Raw genomic sequence first — 16548 nt, 5'->3', positions numbered from 1 at the left:
CTCAGGCAGTGCCTGTACAGTAAGGGCTCTGCTGGGAGCATTTTCAGAACAGTGCTAGGAAGCCAGCATGCCCCTGCCTTCCATAGCACTGGGACATCCACACCCGTGTCTGGCTCTGAAAATGCCCCCCTGCCCTGGGAGGTGTGTGCTGCATCCAGCAGAGCTGATGGTAACTCCAGAAGCAGCTGTCAGATGGGGCAGGTGATGGATTCACCCTCTCCAGTGACTTGGCATGTGTCTCCTTGCAGGAGCTCCTTACTAGCTCCAGTGTGCTGCAGGGCTGGGTCTGGCAGAGCTGCTGCCCCTGCCACCCCTGCACAGGGTCGCCTTCAGACCTTCTCTGTGCAGGGAGGTGAGGGTGTTCAGGGGCCTTTGGGGCCAATCAGCTTCTCTGGAGGGTGGTCCAGGCCTCACAGAGCTGGGATAAGCAAAAACCATCCATCTTCCTCTCCTGTGACAGCCCTGTGCTCCTCTCTGCACAGACCTGCATGTTAGTACAGCCATCCTCTAGCCTCTGGGCTTCTCAGCCTTGATGAGCTCCCAGTTTTTATGCCAGTGCCAGCAGCTTTCATCTGTCACCATCTCCCCCAGGTCCCCTCCTTGCCCCCAGCTCTCTGTACCTGTGACTTGGTTTCCTGTTGCCTGTCGGGCATCACTGCACCCTTCCCCAGCCTGCTGTCACTCAGAACTGAAGTTCAAAGTGGGTGCTCAAGGCCCTGCACTGGGCAGAGATTTTCAGTCCCTGGGGAGCAAGAGACCACTTGGCACAGATGCCAGAATCCTGCTGTGCTTGGCCATGGGTCTGTGGGGATGCCCAGGACACAGGTCACAGGTGCCTGGAGGAGTCTGATGCCCTCACTGGGCTGGCAGGGACTGGCCCAGGGACTGTGCTCTGTGTGCCACAGCACCACTGACAGTAGGGCTGTGCAGAGAGCCAGGCAGAATGTCAAGAATGGTCCTGTGTGGGCTGAGCTTCCTGGGTCTTTTTCCCCAGGGCTGTACACAGGGGCACTAAGAGCACTGGTCTCCTTCCCCAGCCCCCCAAGGTCTCCAGGATCTCTGTCACAAGGACTCTGCTCTGGCAGTGATCATTTATGTCCCCCAGGGCTGTCCCACCTTTTTTCCATGTGCTCCTTCCTCCATCCAGCCCACAACTCTCCCAGCATCACCAAGTGTTTCTCAACCATCTGGTGGTGTGCAGGGGGATTGAGATTAGGATTAGGAGGCACAGAGAGGGGTTGGGGTGGGGACAACCTCACCTCCCCTTCCGGTGAGTCTCCTCCTTGCTCAGAGGTCAGTACAAGGTGGGTCTGTCACCTCTGGTCCCCAGAAGCTGTTTGCAGCTGTCAGAGCACCCACCAGAGCTCCCCTGGGGGGCTGCAGTGCTCTCACAGCACAAGGTAGCAATGCAGTGTGGGGGTGGTGGGTGACACCCCACAGCAGCCGGGCCACTCCTGGTGGCACCCAGGCACCCGACACCGGTTTGTGAAGTCTCTCCTCTCCTCTCCCCTCCACTCCCCTCCCCTCCTCTCTCTCTCCATTCTGCCTCTCTCCTCCTCCCTCACATCTTCCCCTGTCAGGGTGAAGCAGGGGAGAGCTGTGCTGTTGGGAGCCCTCTGCTACCCACCCCAGCCATATCCTCACGGCTCTTCAGTCGCTGAGTTCACAGGAATTTCACAGAATGTTCTGAGTTGGAAGGGACCCACAAGGATCACCAAGGCCAGCTCTCAAGTGAATGACCCATACAGGGATCAAACCCACAACCTTGGTGTTATTAACACCATGCTCCAACCAGCTGAGCTAATCTCAGTCCCCCCAGATCCTGGGGGATATTGAGGGGTCTGAGACAAGAGGGAAGGAGGGATGGGGACCCCTTTGAAAGGGCTACCCCAGACTCTGAAGTGTAGGGGACTGGAGTGCTCCTGCTGCTATGTCACTCCTGTCACTGCCTGCCCTGGAAGCTCAGCCCCTTGACAAGGGCCAACCCCCTCCACCTACCCAACCCCCCTTTAATTGCTGGGACCCCGGGAATGAGCCTGGGCTGTCCTGGGGCTGGACCACCCCACTGAGGGGCAGGGGTTGGTGTCGAGTCCCAGTCCCCCAGCGTGTCCTGGGCTCTCTGCAGAGAGCAGCATGTCTCTGGCTGGCTTTGAGGAGCCTCAGAGGGTTTTCCTACTGCCCATTTATGGGACTGCTGGTCTTGGTGCTCACTCCTGGCAAACCTGTGCCAGTTTGCCTCAGTGTCTGAGCTGCCCTGCTGGGGCAGCCCAGCTTGCTGTGGAGGAGCTGTGTGTTGGCTGAGTGGGTCAGTTTGCCTCCAGATCCATGGGCCTGACTAGAGGTGTCCATGGGAGGCAGCAGAATTACTGAGGTTTGGACCAGCCTTCCTGGCCTGCACAGCCCTGCCCTAAATGTGTGTCACAGCAGGTGAGATGCAGCAGGGCACAGAGGTGGGCGAGTCCCTCATGGTCAGTGTGTTCCCCTGACCACCCACATACTGCCTTTGCTTGTCAACAGTCACATCACCTTGTCCGTGACCCCAAGGGATGGTGGAGCTCTGCCTGCCCTTCCCCTCTGCCCTTCCTCTTCTCCCCAGTTTCCATCTTACCCTTTCTTCTGTCTGTCTTCTTGTGCAACTACCCATCCTTCCCTCCCTCCCTATCTCTCTCCCTCCCTCCCCCTCTCCCTTACCATCCTGCCTCACTTCTGCTGACTCTCTTGTTCTCTTGACAGACTATTCTTGCCCCCAGTGGTGGATTGTACTGCCTGGGCGGAGGCTGTGATGGCACTGTAAATATGAGCTGCACGTGCCTGCTGTGCATCCTGCTGCCCTGCTGCCCCTGGCCAGTGTTTGCATGTGTCCTGCATGTCACTGAGGCACACCACACCCAGCTGTTCCCTCTGCCTTTGCTGAGAGGGAATTGGGGTGACACACCAGCTACACAGACACCCCTTCCCACCCTAAGAGGTTCTGGGCTGTTCCCCAGTCCTCTTGGGTCCATCTGGTGGCCCAGCCCTGCCCTTTGCCATCCACCCCCTGGCACTGCCATCTCAGAACAGCCATCAGAGGTGTCCCTGTAGGGCAGGAAAGCTGGCCTTGGGTCCTTCTGCCCATCACCCTGCCTCCATAAGCCTGAAGGGATGCAGCCTCTGCACTGTTAACCACGGCTAGAGGGGCAACCTCTGCACTGTGCCTTCCCCCGGAGCTGGCTGTGCCCCGTGGCTGCATCCTGATGTCCTGGGGGCTGAGTGGGCCAAGCTGAGATCACCATGAGGGTGCAGTGGTGTGGGGGTGTCCTGGGTTGGCCCACAGGAGCTCCTGTAGGAGCTCTGAAAATGTGGAGGGGGCTGGCTGAGGGCTCCCACGTGCTGGACCTTCTTCCCAGGGGTCACAGGGCCCCGGTGCTGGGAGTGCAGGCTGGTCTCCCCTGGGCACTGCCCAGGTCCTGGTGGTGGGAATGTGGTGTACTGGGGATAATGGGATGTTCCTGACCACTGCACTCACTGGATGGGCTTGAGGCACCTGGAAAGAGAAAGGCAAAAGAAAGAGGTAGGAGAGGAGATGGGAGTTATCCAGTGCAGCCCTGGGAATTCACACGTGCCATACTGGGGAAGGTGGAGCTGCAGGGAGGGGTGTTTGCAGCTGGATTTTGTTGCCCTGAAGTAGCTGAGAGTGGGTGGGCTGGATGATGGGAGTGAGAGGCATCCAGTGGCAGCAGTAAAGCTCTGGGAGGCTGAGGGGGCAGTGGGAAAAGTATCACAGGCAGTCACTGAGTCCAGATAGACAGTGCCAGGAGGGTCTGATCGTGGCTGCTGGTGGCAGAGACTGGGGCTGAGGCTGTGCCATGCTGGAGCACTCAAGGCCACAGGTGACCAAGCCCTCAGCATCTCCAACTGCCACTATCCTAGGTGCTCCCAGACAAAAACTGGTCCTGTCAGGCCAGGAGCCATGCCTGCTGGCTCTCTTCCTGCCTGACCAGTCTGCCCTGAACCCCTGGGACATGGCTGTTCACCCCTCCAAGGGCAGGCCCACAGAGAGTAGGCATCACTGCACGCCAGGGTGACACTGGGCAGCACCCCCAGAGCCACCTGCCTTCAGTCCCTCCTTTGATATGTGAAAGTCCTGCTGGGCCATTCTCAAAACAGCCCTTCTGTGTTTAAACAGCTGTCATTAACTCCTCCTGTGCCTGGTGCCCACCCTGCACCTCACCCTACAAATACAGGACATGCTGGGTGAGAGCCTGGTGGGACTGAGCCTGTCCCTGGTGGCCCCGTGACCCTCACAGCTCTCCCAGCCCATGTGGCAGCATGCCTTCATTCCTGCAGTGTCCCAGTGTCAGAGGTGTGAGTCAGGGGGCTGGGGAGATGGGATCCTTGGGAAGGCTGGGGGGAAGAGTGCCTGCATATCCCCTTTGCAGCCTGATCCTCTGTGCAGGCAAAGGCTGTGGGGACCATGACTGGTGCCTGGGGGTGGGATCTCCTTACCCTTCCTCTCCCCAGGACCTGAACATCCCCTTGAAAGCCTGGAGGCTTCAGCACTCGCTGCCCTCCAGCTGTTGTGCTCTGCCTGCAGGACTCTGATGACAACTCCCGTGTCTCCATCACCTTCTTCCGCCTGTTCCGGGTGATGCGGCTGGTGAAGCTGCTGAGCCGTGGGGAAGGTGTCAGGACCCTCCTGTGGACCTTCATCAAGTCCTTCCAGGTGTGTGAGGAGCAGTGCTCCCCTCTCAGACACGCATGTGCCTGGGGCTGGCAGCAATGGCTGATCCTCAGGCTGGCGGGGTGAGCAGCCCATCCTCACCAGGCACAGGAGGAAGGCTCCAGTGCTGGCAGGGAAGGTTCCAGGAAGGTTCCAGTCTGGGCTGGGGGTTTGTAGTTTGTAGGAGATCACTGCCCATGTGGGTGGGGTGTGGGGACTCCCTGGCTGACAGCACTGTGTGTCAGAGCTGGGCTGGGCGCTGGCAGCACCTGCCCAGGCCCATCTGCCCTGGGCCCAGCAAGGCTGGGCTCTGCACCAGGTGGGTACCTCGGGGTGTGCTGCAGCATCAGCTCACAGCCCTGACGTGGGCAGCTCCCTCAGCCCTGGGGTGTGCTCAGGTGCTCCTCTGGGAGCTGGCATTAGCCTCCCATGTGTGAGAACCACAGGAGGGTGCTTGGAGCAGCAGGTGAGCTGTCCCTTCCCCACATGGGGACATGGATGCTGGCCTTGTGCAGCAGCTCCAGAGCCAACCCCCTGTGTCTGGCCTGCCTTGGTGCTGGGCTGGTGTCTCACACAAGCCATGTCCCTTTGACACAGGCTCTGCCATACGTGGCCCTGCTGATCGTGATGCTTTTCTTCATCTATGCTGTGATCGGGATGCAGGTGAGAGGGGAATTGGTCTTGAGCAAGTGCCTTGAGCCTGATAGTACTTGGGGAGGTGGGACAGGGAGGGACTGGGTCCTCTGCCAGGCCCTCTTTGGGACTTTGCACATGATAGGACCTGCACATGATGGTTTACCCTGGTCTGCAAGGATGCTTGCCACCCCAGCAGCCTCCCATCCCCGGGTGTAGCCATGGCAGCAAAGAGCACTTTGGGAGTCAATGGCACAACCTGGACACACAGGCACCAGTGCTTCTGCTGGTTCTTGAGGCCTCCTTTCCTTGGCCCAGCTAAAGTGCAGTTGTAGTCAGTGTTGTTTTCAGCACAGGCAGGAATGTTCAAGTAGCTCCTGAGCTGCAGAGCGCCCACACCCTGGTCTCAGTCTCTGTTGTGGATGCCCAAAGCCATGTAAAGAAAAGAAAAAGGAGCTCAGGGACCAGAGGTGCTCTGGAGGATGGTCAGTGCCTGAGAAAGGGTGCTGAGGACCTCACAATTGTGATTTACAGATGTTTGGGAAGATTGCCATGGTGGACGGGACACAGATCAACCGAAACAACAACTTCCAGACCTTTCCACAAGCTGTGCTGCTGCTCTTCAGGTCAGTCTTGTCTGTGAGCAGCTCCAGAAGTGAGCTGGGCTCTGAGCCAGTGGGAACCCCCATTTTGGAGTGAGGGAGACCAGTGTTTCTTCAGCTGATTTCTTTTTTGTCCCACAGAACGATCTCCTGCCTCAGTGGGAGCTTTTAGGAGAAGCTGTGGGTTTGCCTGGTGTGGCTGGGCTGCAGAAGAGAGTGGCATTTTGGGGTTGCTGTTCTGAATATTCCCTTCCCAGGCCGGGTTTTAATTTGTGTATTGTGGGGAAATTCACAGGGAAGCAGGAGACAGACTCCAGACACTTCACTTTGAAGCTCTCAGTGGCCCCACAGCAGCAAGCCTTGACTGCTGCTTTCCCAGCAGCTCCCGTTCACCTGCACTCTGGGCTGGCCCCTGCCCTCCCCACATGCCCAGCTCGTGCCCAGGACAGGCAGGGACAGCAGGTATCCCCTGTCCCCAGGTGTGCCACCGGCGAGGCGTGGCAGGAGATCCTGCTGGACTGCAGCTACGGCCGGCGCTGCGACCCCGAGTCGGAGTACGCCGAGGGCGAGGAGTACACCTGTGGCACCGGCTTTGCCTACTTCTACTTCATCAGCTTCTACATGCTCTGTGCCTTCCTGGTATGCCAGCTCCCACGGGGCTCCCCTTGGCACCCCTGTCCTGCCTGGGCAGCCCCGGTGTTGTCAGCTGTGCATCTCATGGGGTGGGCCCACAGCACCCTCCTCCTGGGGGCATTATCCCCCAGCCCACCCACCCAGCCATGCTATAAACTGGCACTGCACTCCTGGGGGACCCAGGATCCCCCTCTAGTTCCTTCCCACAGCCTCCATGTGCTGCCCTCCAGATGTGTCTGTGTTGACCTTTGCAAGGGTGGAGAGGGATGAGATGCCCTGTGCCTGCCCTTTCACATGACCTGCTTGAGCAGGAGGTCCCTCCCAGCATGGGAGACCCTCACTCTGCATCCCCTGATCCCAGAGGATCCCAAGCCCCTTCTGCCTCTGAACACATCTGCCCATGTTTTCATGGTACCTGCCAGCAGGTCTCTGCTCTAACTGGGTCCTTCCCACCCACTCCTCTGCCCTCAGATCATTAACCTCTTCGTGGCTGTCATCATGGACAACTTTGACTACCTGACCCGGGACTGGTCCATCCTTGGGCCCCATCACCTGGACGAGTTCAAACGGATCTGGGCTGAGTACGACCCCGAGGCCAAGTGAGTGCTGGGGGGTGAGTGGCACAGAGAGGTTCCATGGAGAGGGCTGACCTGAGACATGTGTGGCAGGGTAAGCTGTGGCACTGCCTAGGAGTTAGATTCCAGCATCTCAGGGGTGGATGTGGACTTGCCAGAATATTCCAGGGCTGATACAAGGCATGAGGATATTCGGGAATATGACACTTTCAGTTCCCTCCTCATCCAGCTCTGGTGATGCTGCCAACTCTTCCCATGCCACTTCACACTGTTACCTGCTGCCAGGTGCCATGGGGAGCAGCTGCTTTCCTCAAGAGGAACATATGGAAGTGTAGGGATTTTCCCACTGCAGGAGCACAGGGCAGACCCCAGGGATGAGCCCCCATAGCCCCTCCCCAAGCCACCATGGGTCTGCCACCTCCCTGCTGATGTGGGTTTCCTCTGCAGGGGTAGAATCAAACACTTGGATGTGGTGACTCTGCTGAGGCGTATCCAACCTCCCCTGGGCTTTGGGAAGTTCTGCCCACACCGTGTAGCTTGTAAGGTAAGAGCCAAGGGAGTGACGGGGTGTGTGGGCACAGGGACACCTTCCCCAGGCTGTCCCCAGGAGGCTGAGAATGACAGTCCAGGCAGTGCCCCAGTGCCATGGCTTGTACCCTGCTCTGGCCTCTCCTGTTTAATGGAGGGGGTCTTTTGAGGGGCAAGGATTGGTGCTGCTGACCTGCACGGAGCTGATATGGTTCAGGTTGCTGAAGATAAGGGCTTCCCTGTGCTCACCCCCCACCCCAAGAGGGTGGCACCGGTGGGCTGGGCTCTGCCCGGAGCCCTCAGCACAGGGGCACTCCCAAGCCACACTGCAGGGCCCCACATCCTCAGCTGGTGCAGGGGTGCCTGAGCATGTGGCCATGTCAGCTGGGCTGTGGGAGCCTGTTCCCAAGGGCTGATAGCACTGAGGGAGTGGGAAACCCTGACTGTTGGCAGGAATACACTTTTCCTGGCTTAGCTCATCCTGGAATCCAGGGCCTCACATGTGACATGCATGGGCAGGGCCTCAGGCACTGGTGTAATTCCTCCTGGGTTTTGGGCAAAGGCATCAGGAGATTTGATCCCCAGATCCCTCACAGCAGCCTGGAGCATGTTTGGAAGGGGGGAGCACAGTGCAGAATGACTCCTCTCTCCCTGAGAGCAGCTGGGGGGGCTCAGCCTGGAGAAGAGGGGGCTCAGAGTAGACCTTCTTGCTCCCTACAACTCCCTGACAGAAGGCTGAAGCCAGGTGGGAGTTGGTCTCTTCTCTCAAGTAACAAGACAAGAGGAAACACCCTCAAGTTGCACCATGAGAGATTTAGGGAAAATTTTTTCACCTAAAGATGGTCAGGCCCTGGCACAGGCTGCCCAGGGGAATGACGAGTCACCTCTCTGGAGGGATTTAAAAGACACTTGAATTGGATGTGGCACTTGGGGACACAATTTAGTGGTGGTCTGGGCAGTGCTGGAGGAATGGTTGGACTTGGTCTTAAAGGTCTTTTCCAACTTAAACAGTTCCATGATTCCATGATTTTCTCCCATGGCAGCCATGCCCCATGGGTTGGGTTGTTTCCCCTGTGGCTCTCCCTGACACTTGCTGGTTCAGCTGGCTTGGACAAGGGGTGCCACTGCCTCTGGCCCCTGTGCTGCCAGGGGTGTGCAGAGCCCCTTGGCCTGGGCAGAGCAGGCAGGGCTGGGAGGGCCCCATGCCCTGAGCAGAGCCTCTGGCCAGGACAGGCAGCGTGTCTGGGGGGCTGCCAGCCTGCTCTGCCCGCCGGGGTCACAGCTGTTGGTTTGCTGTGCAGCGCCTGGTGTGCATGAACATGCCCCTGAACAGCGACGGCACCGTCACCTTCAACGCCACCCTCTTTGCGCTGGTGAGGACAGCCCTCAAGATCAAGACAGAAGGTGGGTGGTGATCCTGTCTGCCTCTATAGCCTGCCAGGGGACCCTCCTTGTGCTGCTGGGTGCAGGTTACACACCATTCCCCCACTGTCTGGGGACCTCAAGGCACTTGCCTGTGGGATCAGACCCTCTGGACAAACCCTCGGCTCCATGCTGTTAATTCTCTCTTTGGACCAGAGCCCGTGGTCCAGGCTCAGACCACAGCACTGCTCAGGCTGACCTGGAGGACGTTATTAGCTGCAAGCACAGGTGTTGCAGCCCTGAGGAGTCAACCAGTACCACCAGTGCCACCCTGAACAGCTTGGGAGTGGGGCTGGCCCAGCTCCCATCCTTTGAATTTAGCTGTGCTGGGGAGGAGTTGCTTTCACCCTTCCTTGCCAGCAGCGTGACTTTCTGAGCCCTGCTGTGGGAAGGTGTCCCTCCAGCTTGTTTCCCTGCCTGTGGGTTGTGCCTGTCCCACGACTGGCTCTGGGCTGGGCTGGCTGAGGCAGCAGGTGAGACCAGGCAGTGCTGGCAGTGCCTTCCACAGTGCAGTGCATCCCTTTGGCTGGGGTGGGAACACAGCAGTCTGGGAGGAGCACAGGAGATCTTGGAGCACACATGGGAGCAGACTGGGATTGCAGGAATGGTGAAGCCTGTGGGAGCACCAAAGGTCAAAATCTGCTGTTGAACATGAGAACAGAGACAGTGGCACTAATGCTTCACCCGTTGGCTGGGTCTGACTCACTCTATAATTAAAATATTTTGAGTAAAATCAAAGCCTTGCTCTTACAAAGCTCATTTTTTTTGGCTGGGGACACAGATGAACTGTCACACCCTGGAGGAGACTGGACAGGTGTTCACATGCTTTGTCTTCACTCCTGTTCATTTCCCTGGGAATTAACTGCTCTGTCCTGCTGGCTTTTCTCACAGGTAACTTTGAACAGGCCAATGAGGAGCTCCGAGCTATTATCAAAAAAATCTGGAAGCGAACGAGTATGAAACTTTTGGACCAGGTCATCCCACCCATTGGAGGTATGTCACCAGGTGGCACTTCCCAGAGGGACAGAGCGACTCCTGGTCAGGGTCTCTGTTCTGACCACTTCAGACCTTGTGACAGGTGGCATCATCCTGTTGGTTTCCTCCCTCCAGATGATGAGGTGACAGTGGGCAAATTCTACGCTACTTTCCTGATCCAAGAGCACTTCAGGAAGTTCATGAAGCGCCAGGAGGAGTATTATGGATACCGGCCCAAGAAGAACCCTGTGGAGATCCAGGTTGGTGTGTTGGTGGTGCCGGAGGGGTGACCCTTCCTGGAGGTGGGCAGAAAGTTCAGCAGGTCAGGGAGAGGCTTCCCCCAGGCTGAGGAAGTCCAGAGTGACTCAGAGAGCTGCAGTGACACACAGGGACCCCTGTGCCTCAGGCTCTGGAAGTGAGGTGGCCCCAAGTAAACCAGCACTTAACTGGCCATGAGACCCCACTGCTGAGGGTGACTTTAGTGTCCAGAGTCCAGGTGACTTCAGAAGCAAAGGAGGGGTTTGACTCTCTGCCTCACTGATTCCCGTTGCTGGGAGGGCTTGGCAGGGTCTGGTGCCTCACCAAGTAGTTTTAAGACCTGGAAATTCCCACCACAGAGCAATGTCCATTCCAAATGCTGCTCATCCAGGCCCTTATCCACCTGCTCTGCTCCAGTCCCAGGGCCTTCTCCCTGCTCTCCCCCTAGCAGTGCCTGCTGTTCTCTGTGTCTCTCTGCACAGCAGCCCTGAGGGGTGCTGGGGGAGGATTTATGTGCCTGGCCAGAGCAGCTAGGATGTCCTCAGCCTCTCCTGATATTATAGGGAGGAAATCACCTGTAGAGATAAAAGACCAGGCCCCAAAGGTGCAAGGCAGGGAAAAGAGTCAGGTCCCAGATCAGGGACAGAGGCACAGCCACCCCTTGGGCATCACCAGCCCGACCCTCTGTCAGGCTGCCCTTGGCATTCCCTTTTGTGGCACTGTGTGAGCCCAGAAGCTGTGGGGCAGCTGTGGGACAGCAGGAGGCCAGAAGCTGTTTCACCAAGCCTTCCTGTCCCCTCCAGGCTGGGCTGAGGAGTATTGAAGAAGAAGCTGCTCCTGAAATCCACCGGGCCATCTCTGGGGACCTGACTGCCGAGGAGGAGCTGGAAAGAGCCATGGTGGAGGCTGCCATGGAGGAAGGGATATACAGGGTGAGTGCCCTCAGGGCCACCCAGCTCTGAAGTGGTGGTGGTGGGTCAGCATGGCTACTAACACCAGGGGACAGTCCACAGAGTGTGGACCACAAGGATGGATATGGATCAGCACTTCTTCCCTTTCTGTGAGCATCAGGACATCCTGGTTGTGTGATCCTGGGCAAGCTGCTCTCTGCCTGGTTCACCTCTGTGAAAGGACCCTGCTCGTGTGCCTGGCAGGGGTGTGCTGCATTTGTCACCAGCTGGTTTGGAAGTTCCCACTCGTATAGTCTGCCAGGCTAAGGCAGGACACTGAGGTGTCACAGGAGCACATTCACTTCCCACACCCTGGGAAGCGTCTTGGAGACAGCCTGGGCAGCTGTGGGGTTGCAGGGTTGCACCCTCTTGCTGTATCCAAAGATACAGCTCAGGCTATCCCACAGAGGTGACAGGATTTGTCAGCTTGGGGCTGGCTCATGCCAGTGCTGCTGTATGGCCATCAACTCTCAGTGCCTCAGTTTTTCCATCTGGGTTATAACTTTTGGAACTGTGTGGTCTCTGAGGCCTGAGCAGAGCGACTGCTGTTCCAACAGGCACCTCCACGTGTCTGCTCCCATGGGAATGGCCCCAGAGCAGCCTGGAGCTCCAGGCCTCCCCTGATGCCCTCCCTGTTGGTTGCAGAGGACAGGTGGCTTGTTTGGCCAGGTTGACAGCTTCATGGAGCCCAGCAGCCCCCTGCAGCCCCAGGTGGCCAGCCAGAGGCCCCTGCAGTTCACCGAGGTGGGCAGTGAGGACCTCGACTCCCCCGTGTTCCTTGATGACTTCCCCCAGGAAGGCAACACCAACATCAACAACGCCAACAGCAGCGACTGGCTGGAGGGGTAAGGGCTGGTCAGCTGTGGTGGGCAGGCAAGGAGGGCCAGAGCTGGCCATGCCAGTGGCTCCCCTGGGGCTGTCCTGCCAGCTGGCTGCCCCCTGTCCTGCCCAGGGGCTCTTCATGGACAGGTAAGGGCTGGAGAAGTGGGGGAAGAGTTGAGCACTGGCTGTGGAAGGGGACACAGGAACTTTGGGCAGCCCTTGGGGTGTGAGATGGGGACAAGACAAGGGGACAGGGAGAGCAGACACCCCATGCTGCTCCCCGGTCACCAGCCTGAGGTCACAGTCCCAGAGGTGTCCTCTGAACATGCAGGGTGGCTCCAGCACTCCCTACATGCCCTTCTTGTCCTTCCCATCACTCCTTCGTCTCAATGCCATGAGGATGGAGGTGGACAGCAGGGCTCCAGGGATTGCAGGAACCATCCCTTCCCTTTTCTCTGCCAGTCTCTGAGTGCCAAGGCCAGGTTGGGGCCAGCAGCACTGCCTGGGCACGGGTAGAAGGGGCAAAGCTCACCAATGTAAGAGGATGTACTTAGCCCTATTTCTTGGGGTCTCCACCCTATTCATGTGTCCTAGGCACCCCTCCAGGTCTGTCCCCCCAGGGTGGAGGATGTGGGGAGGGCTGCACCCCTGGGTGGAGCTGGGCTTGGTGCGTGGTCCCCAGTCAGGCTGACCCACCTGCCTGTCCTTGCCAGGGTGGAGTATGAGGACGAGGTGCTGAGGAAGACGGTACCAGCAGCACCCCGGCGTCGGGCACGGGGTGAGTCTTGGCTTCATTTCTCTTCTGGGGGATTGGGACCAGCCCAGGGGCCAGAGCAGGGGGAAGGGTCTGATGTTTGGCAGGCAGGAGGAGGAGATGCAGACTCCAACAAGTTGGAGGTTTGCTGAGAGCCCTGAGCACAGAAGGACCTGTCTGGAGACTCATCTCCTTCCTTCCACCCTTTGGGGTGAGGGAGCATGGAGACAGTGCCTCGGGTTGGGGGAGCACTGGCCACCCCCAGGCAACAGGGCCACAAGACCACGTTCATTTCCTCAAACAGGGAATTCTCCTTCCCAGCTGTGGGTGAGGAGCCAGCACAGGCAGGGGGCAGGCACTGGGACTTTGGGTGGTGCTGAACTCTAGTGAGCCCCTTCCCAGCTCTGCATGGTAGTGGTGTCCTTGCTCTTGTACCCATCTGACATCCCTACCTTTCCCTCCTGCAGAGCACAACCACCCCATACCCATGGAGAGGCTGAGCAGGAGGCGAAGGGCCACCTCTGGGGGTCCCTCATCGCTGGGGCCACTCCTTCTGCCCCAGCAGGTAAAAGGGGCAATGTATGTCCAGAGGCAGTGATGTGGGGCACGTGGGTGAACCTCCCATCCTGGGAAAGGCTGTCACAGCCATGCTGGGAAGGGCTCCTCATGTGAATCCAGCCTTGCTAGAGCTTTTCTTTTGGATCAGCCTGGGGATGGAGGTGGGCCCCAACCTCACTGCTGCAGCAGTCACTTGGGGCTCCTCCAAGCTGGGACAGCTTGAAGCAGCATCCCTCTGGCTCCCCAGCTGCCTTCAGAGCCAGGACAGACAGAAGGGGTGCATCAGGTTTGCTCCCACACTCCCTGGCTGCCCTTTGCTGGCCACAGTGCCTCATGCCTGGCTGGTGCCAGGGAAGGGGGTCAGGGATGGTTCCCAGCTCTCTGCCCACATGGCCCTGCTGGTCCCATTGTTGGGGTGCCCTGGACACGGGAGCTCAAGCAGGGTGGCAGTGCCTGGCCAGGCACTGGACAGGGACAGGGGACAGAACCTGCAGCCCCCACACTATCACAGGAGAGATCTTCCCTGGGCAGTGTCCCAGCCCAGGCTGCAGCTCTGTTCTCCTCTCACCCAGCTGCCCAGAGAGGATGGCACTGTGACAGGAACAGCATCCAGCTCAGGGTTCCAGCAGGCAGAAAGTGGTGAGCCAAGCACATCCTCCACTCCAGCCATCACCTTCCTCATTCAGGAGGTAAGTCTGGCAGAGGGAAGGGCAGGGATGGCAGGAATTCCAGGGATACCACATTCAGCCCCTGATGGGAGGTTTGGGGGCAAAGCTTAGCTCCAAGGGTGAGCAGCAGGTATGTGCCAGCACAGGGGGCAGCAGGGAGGAGGGGAGGGCAGGTTCTTGCAGTGGGGCACCTGCCCAGGCCGAGCACCCACGGGCTGTGACCTTGTCCTCTGCACAGGCTCTGATCTCTGGGGGCCTTCCGGGCCTGGCCCGTGACTCGTCGTTTGTAGCAGTGACCAGGGACGAGATGGCAGCCAGCAGCCAGCTGGGGATGGATGAAGTGGAGAGAGCAGCCGTGGAGCTGCTGAAGGGAAGACAAACACTGCAGGGCACAAAAACTTGCTCTGCCCCCCCGGACACCTCAGCCACGTCACCAGCCAGCTCCCCAGGGCTCAGTGCAGCCCGGTCCCAAAAGACCTTCACTGCCCACGTGCCCGTGAGCCACCTGCCAAAGTAGCCCAGCAGGCACAGTCCTGTCAGGGGCCCGCAGGGGGTGCTGGGGCAGAGCTGCACTGCTCCCCTGCTCTGCCTGCAGTCCTGGGGGGCTCTGGCCAGCTGCAGGAGTATTTTTGGGACATCTCTAGGATGCTGGTGCAGGACAGGACAATGTTGTGCCAGCAGGCTCTTGCAAGAGCTGGACAGGTCATTAAAGTGTTCCTGCTGTGTGACCCTGTGGATCCAGTCCCCTCCTTCCTCTGCCCCCCTGCCCACACAGCCTGTGCCCAGAGCTGCTGGCTGCCCAGCCTGGGGACGGGGCTGCAAACCTGAGACCATGTTGAACCATTCATGTGGCAGCCTCCAGTCCAAGCTCTGGGGGTCTCCTGGTATCCCAGCAGCTGGACCCTGCGGCCTCCTGCCTGCAGCTGAGCCCGGCCTGTGAGTAGGGGATCTGTCACAGGCTGGGCAGCAAAATGGGGCCTGGGGGCTTCTTGGCTCCCTATCCCAGCTGGGTGTGAAACAGGATGGGGCAGAGGCATGAGTGCATGTCCAAGCTGGGGCACCAGCCCTGGGGCTGGCCAAGAGAGCTGGACACTGCAATGCCATTTCTGCCTCTCCCACTGTCTCCAGGCACCGCTCTTGGGGTCAGGCATCCATCACTCGTCCTGGTGTGTGGGAACATCTCATTCATCCCGTGCCATCCCCACGGCTCAGCAGGGCACGGGCCAGGAGAGTGTGGGGGCACAGTGCCTGTTCCTGCCAGTGCTCCCAGTGCTGCCTGCTGAGCAGCAGCTGAGGTGGTTCCTCTGTGGGGCTGTGCAGGGGTTTGTGTTACAGACTGCAATGCCCCCATGGGGTCTGGGTGCTGAGCACTGGAGCAGCCCCATCTCCCAGCCCAGCTCTTTGCTGGGATCTGGCTCCTGAGGGCTCCCAGCCAAGCAGAACTGGGAAGCAGGAGGGTTCTTCCTCACCTAATATATATTAAAATGCAGTGAGGGGATGAGTCCCGAGGGAGGAGCCGATCAATGAGCCGGCCTGCTCTCCAGCACGGCTTTTATTTGTTAACTCAATCAAGAGAACCGGCTGTCTCTGAGCTCCAGCTGCAGCTGAGCACCAGAGCCAGTCTGGTGCTGGGCCATGGCAGAGCAGCTTCCCCCTGTGCCGTGCAGCCAGCGGGGATGGATGGTGAGGGCAGCTGCTGCATCCCTTCCTCTTGCTTCCTTGCCCTGGGGCAGGACCTACATGCCCTCACACTCACCCCCCTTCCTTCCCACATGCACACCTTGCTGAGGAAGGGCAGTGTGGCTCTGGCAGCTGCTCTACCAGGGGATGTTACGGGTGACAAGATGAGTGGTCATGGTCTAGTGGGTTTAGGGAGGTGTGGGACTGCATGTTCCACTTGCCAAGACAGGTGGGTGCTCACCAGGGACTCTAAACATGAAGGGTGACACTGTGGTGGGGACATACGGTGGTGGGGAGGCCTCTGCACCCTCTCCTAGGGTCTGGGGCTGCACAGGAGGTGTGTGTTTTTGGTGTGTCCTTTTTGAGTTGATTCTAGCTGAACAGATGTGATAGCACAGATGAGATTTGTGACACAGCTGGCACATAGGTGGGAGTAGGAAGAGAGGCACAGCAACATCACGGCCCAGTCACTGCCCCTCTGCCTGGAGCTTCAGTGGGGAAGAGTCCAGCCTCTGAAAAATCAGCAGTTCAGGGAGGGAAGTGCACCCTGGACCAGGTGTCCTTGCAAACATGGGACAAAGGAAGAGGAATACCAGCTCCTCACATCCTTGCAGGAGAACAGACAGGCCGTGTCCTGTTCATCCCCATGCTGCTGTACCAGCATAACGTGCCCTGCAACTCACCCATCCCAGCAGGTGCTGAGAAGCTTCCACAGGGTGCAGAGATGTCACCTTGGGAGCCTTGGAAGGAGCACAAGTGGACAGGGTGAAGGTACCCAGACCTCAGAGCAT

The 16548-nt window shown here is 58.8% G+C and overlaps 1 protein-coding gene across 1 annotated transcript in view; it reads left to right on the top strand.

Moving 5' to 3' along the window:
* CACNA1S (calcium voltage-gated channel subunit alpha1 S) overlaps positions 1-14805 on the top strand; it is a 42638-nt gene extending 27833 nt beyond the window's left edge. Inside the window, exons 29-44 of the mRNA XM_017821382.1 lie at positions 2734-2790; positions 4574-4702; positions 5297-5362; positions 5867-5958; positions 6414-6573; positions 7039-7166; positions 7590-7686; positions 8972-9074; positions 9984-10085; positions 10203-10327; positions 11129-11257; positions 11921-12120; positions 12811-12875; positions 13319-13416; positions 13982-14098; positions 14316-14805. Of these exons, the coding sequence (XP_017676871.1) occupies positions 2734-2790; positions 4574-4702; positions 5297-5362; positions 5867-5958; positions 6414-6573; positions 7039-7166; positions 7590-7686; positions 8972-9074; positions 9984-10085; positions 10203-10327; positions 11129-11257; positions 11921-12120; positions 12811-12875; positions 13319-13416; positions 13982-14098; positions 14316-14594 (1947 nt within the window). The 3' untranslated portion in view covers positions 14595-14805. The remainder of the gene's footprint in view (positions 1-2733; positions 2791-4573; positions 4703-5296; positions 5363-5866; positions 5959-6413; positions 6574-7038; positions 7167-7589; positions 7687-8971; positions 9075-9983; positions 10086-10202; positions 10328-11128; positions 11258-11920; positions 12121-12810; positions 12876-13318; positions 13417-13981; positions 14099-14315) is intronic.
* Positions 14806-16548: the final 1743 nt, after the last annotated feature.

The sequence above is a fragment of the Lepidothrix coronata genome, unplaced genomic scaffold (assembly GCF_001604755.1).
Source record: "Lepidothrix coronata isolate B3197 unplaced genomic scaffold, Lepidothrix_coronata-1.0 Scaffold90, whole genome shotgun sequence".
Taxonomy (NCBI): Eukaryota; Metazoa; Chordata; class Aves; order Passeriformes; family Pipridae; genus Lepidothrix; species Lepidothrix coronata.
Note: the sequence above shows the minus strand (reverse complement) of the source record. Positions and strands in the feature narration are given on the sequence as shown.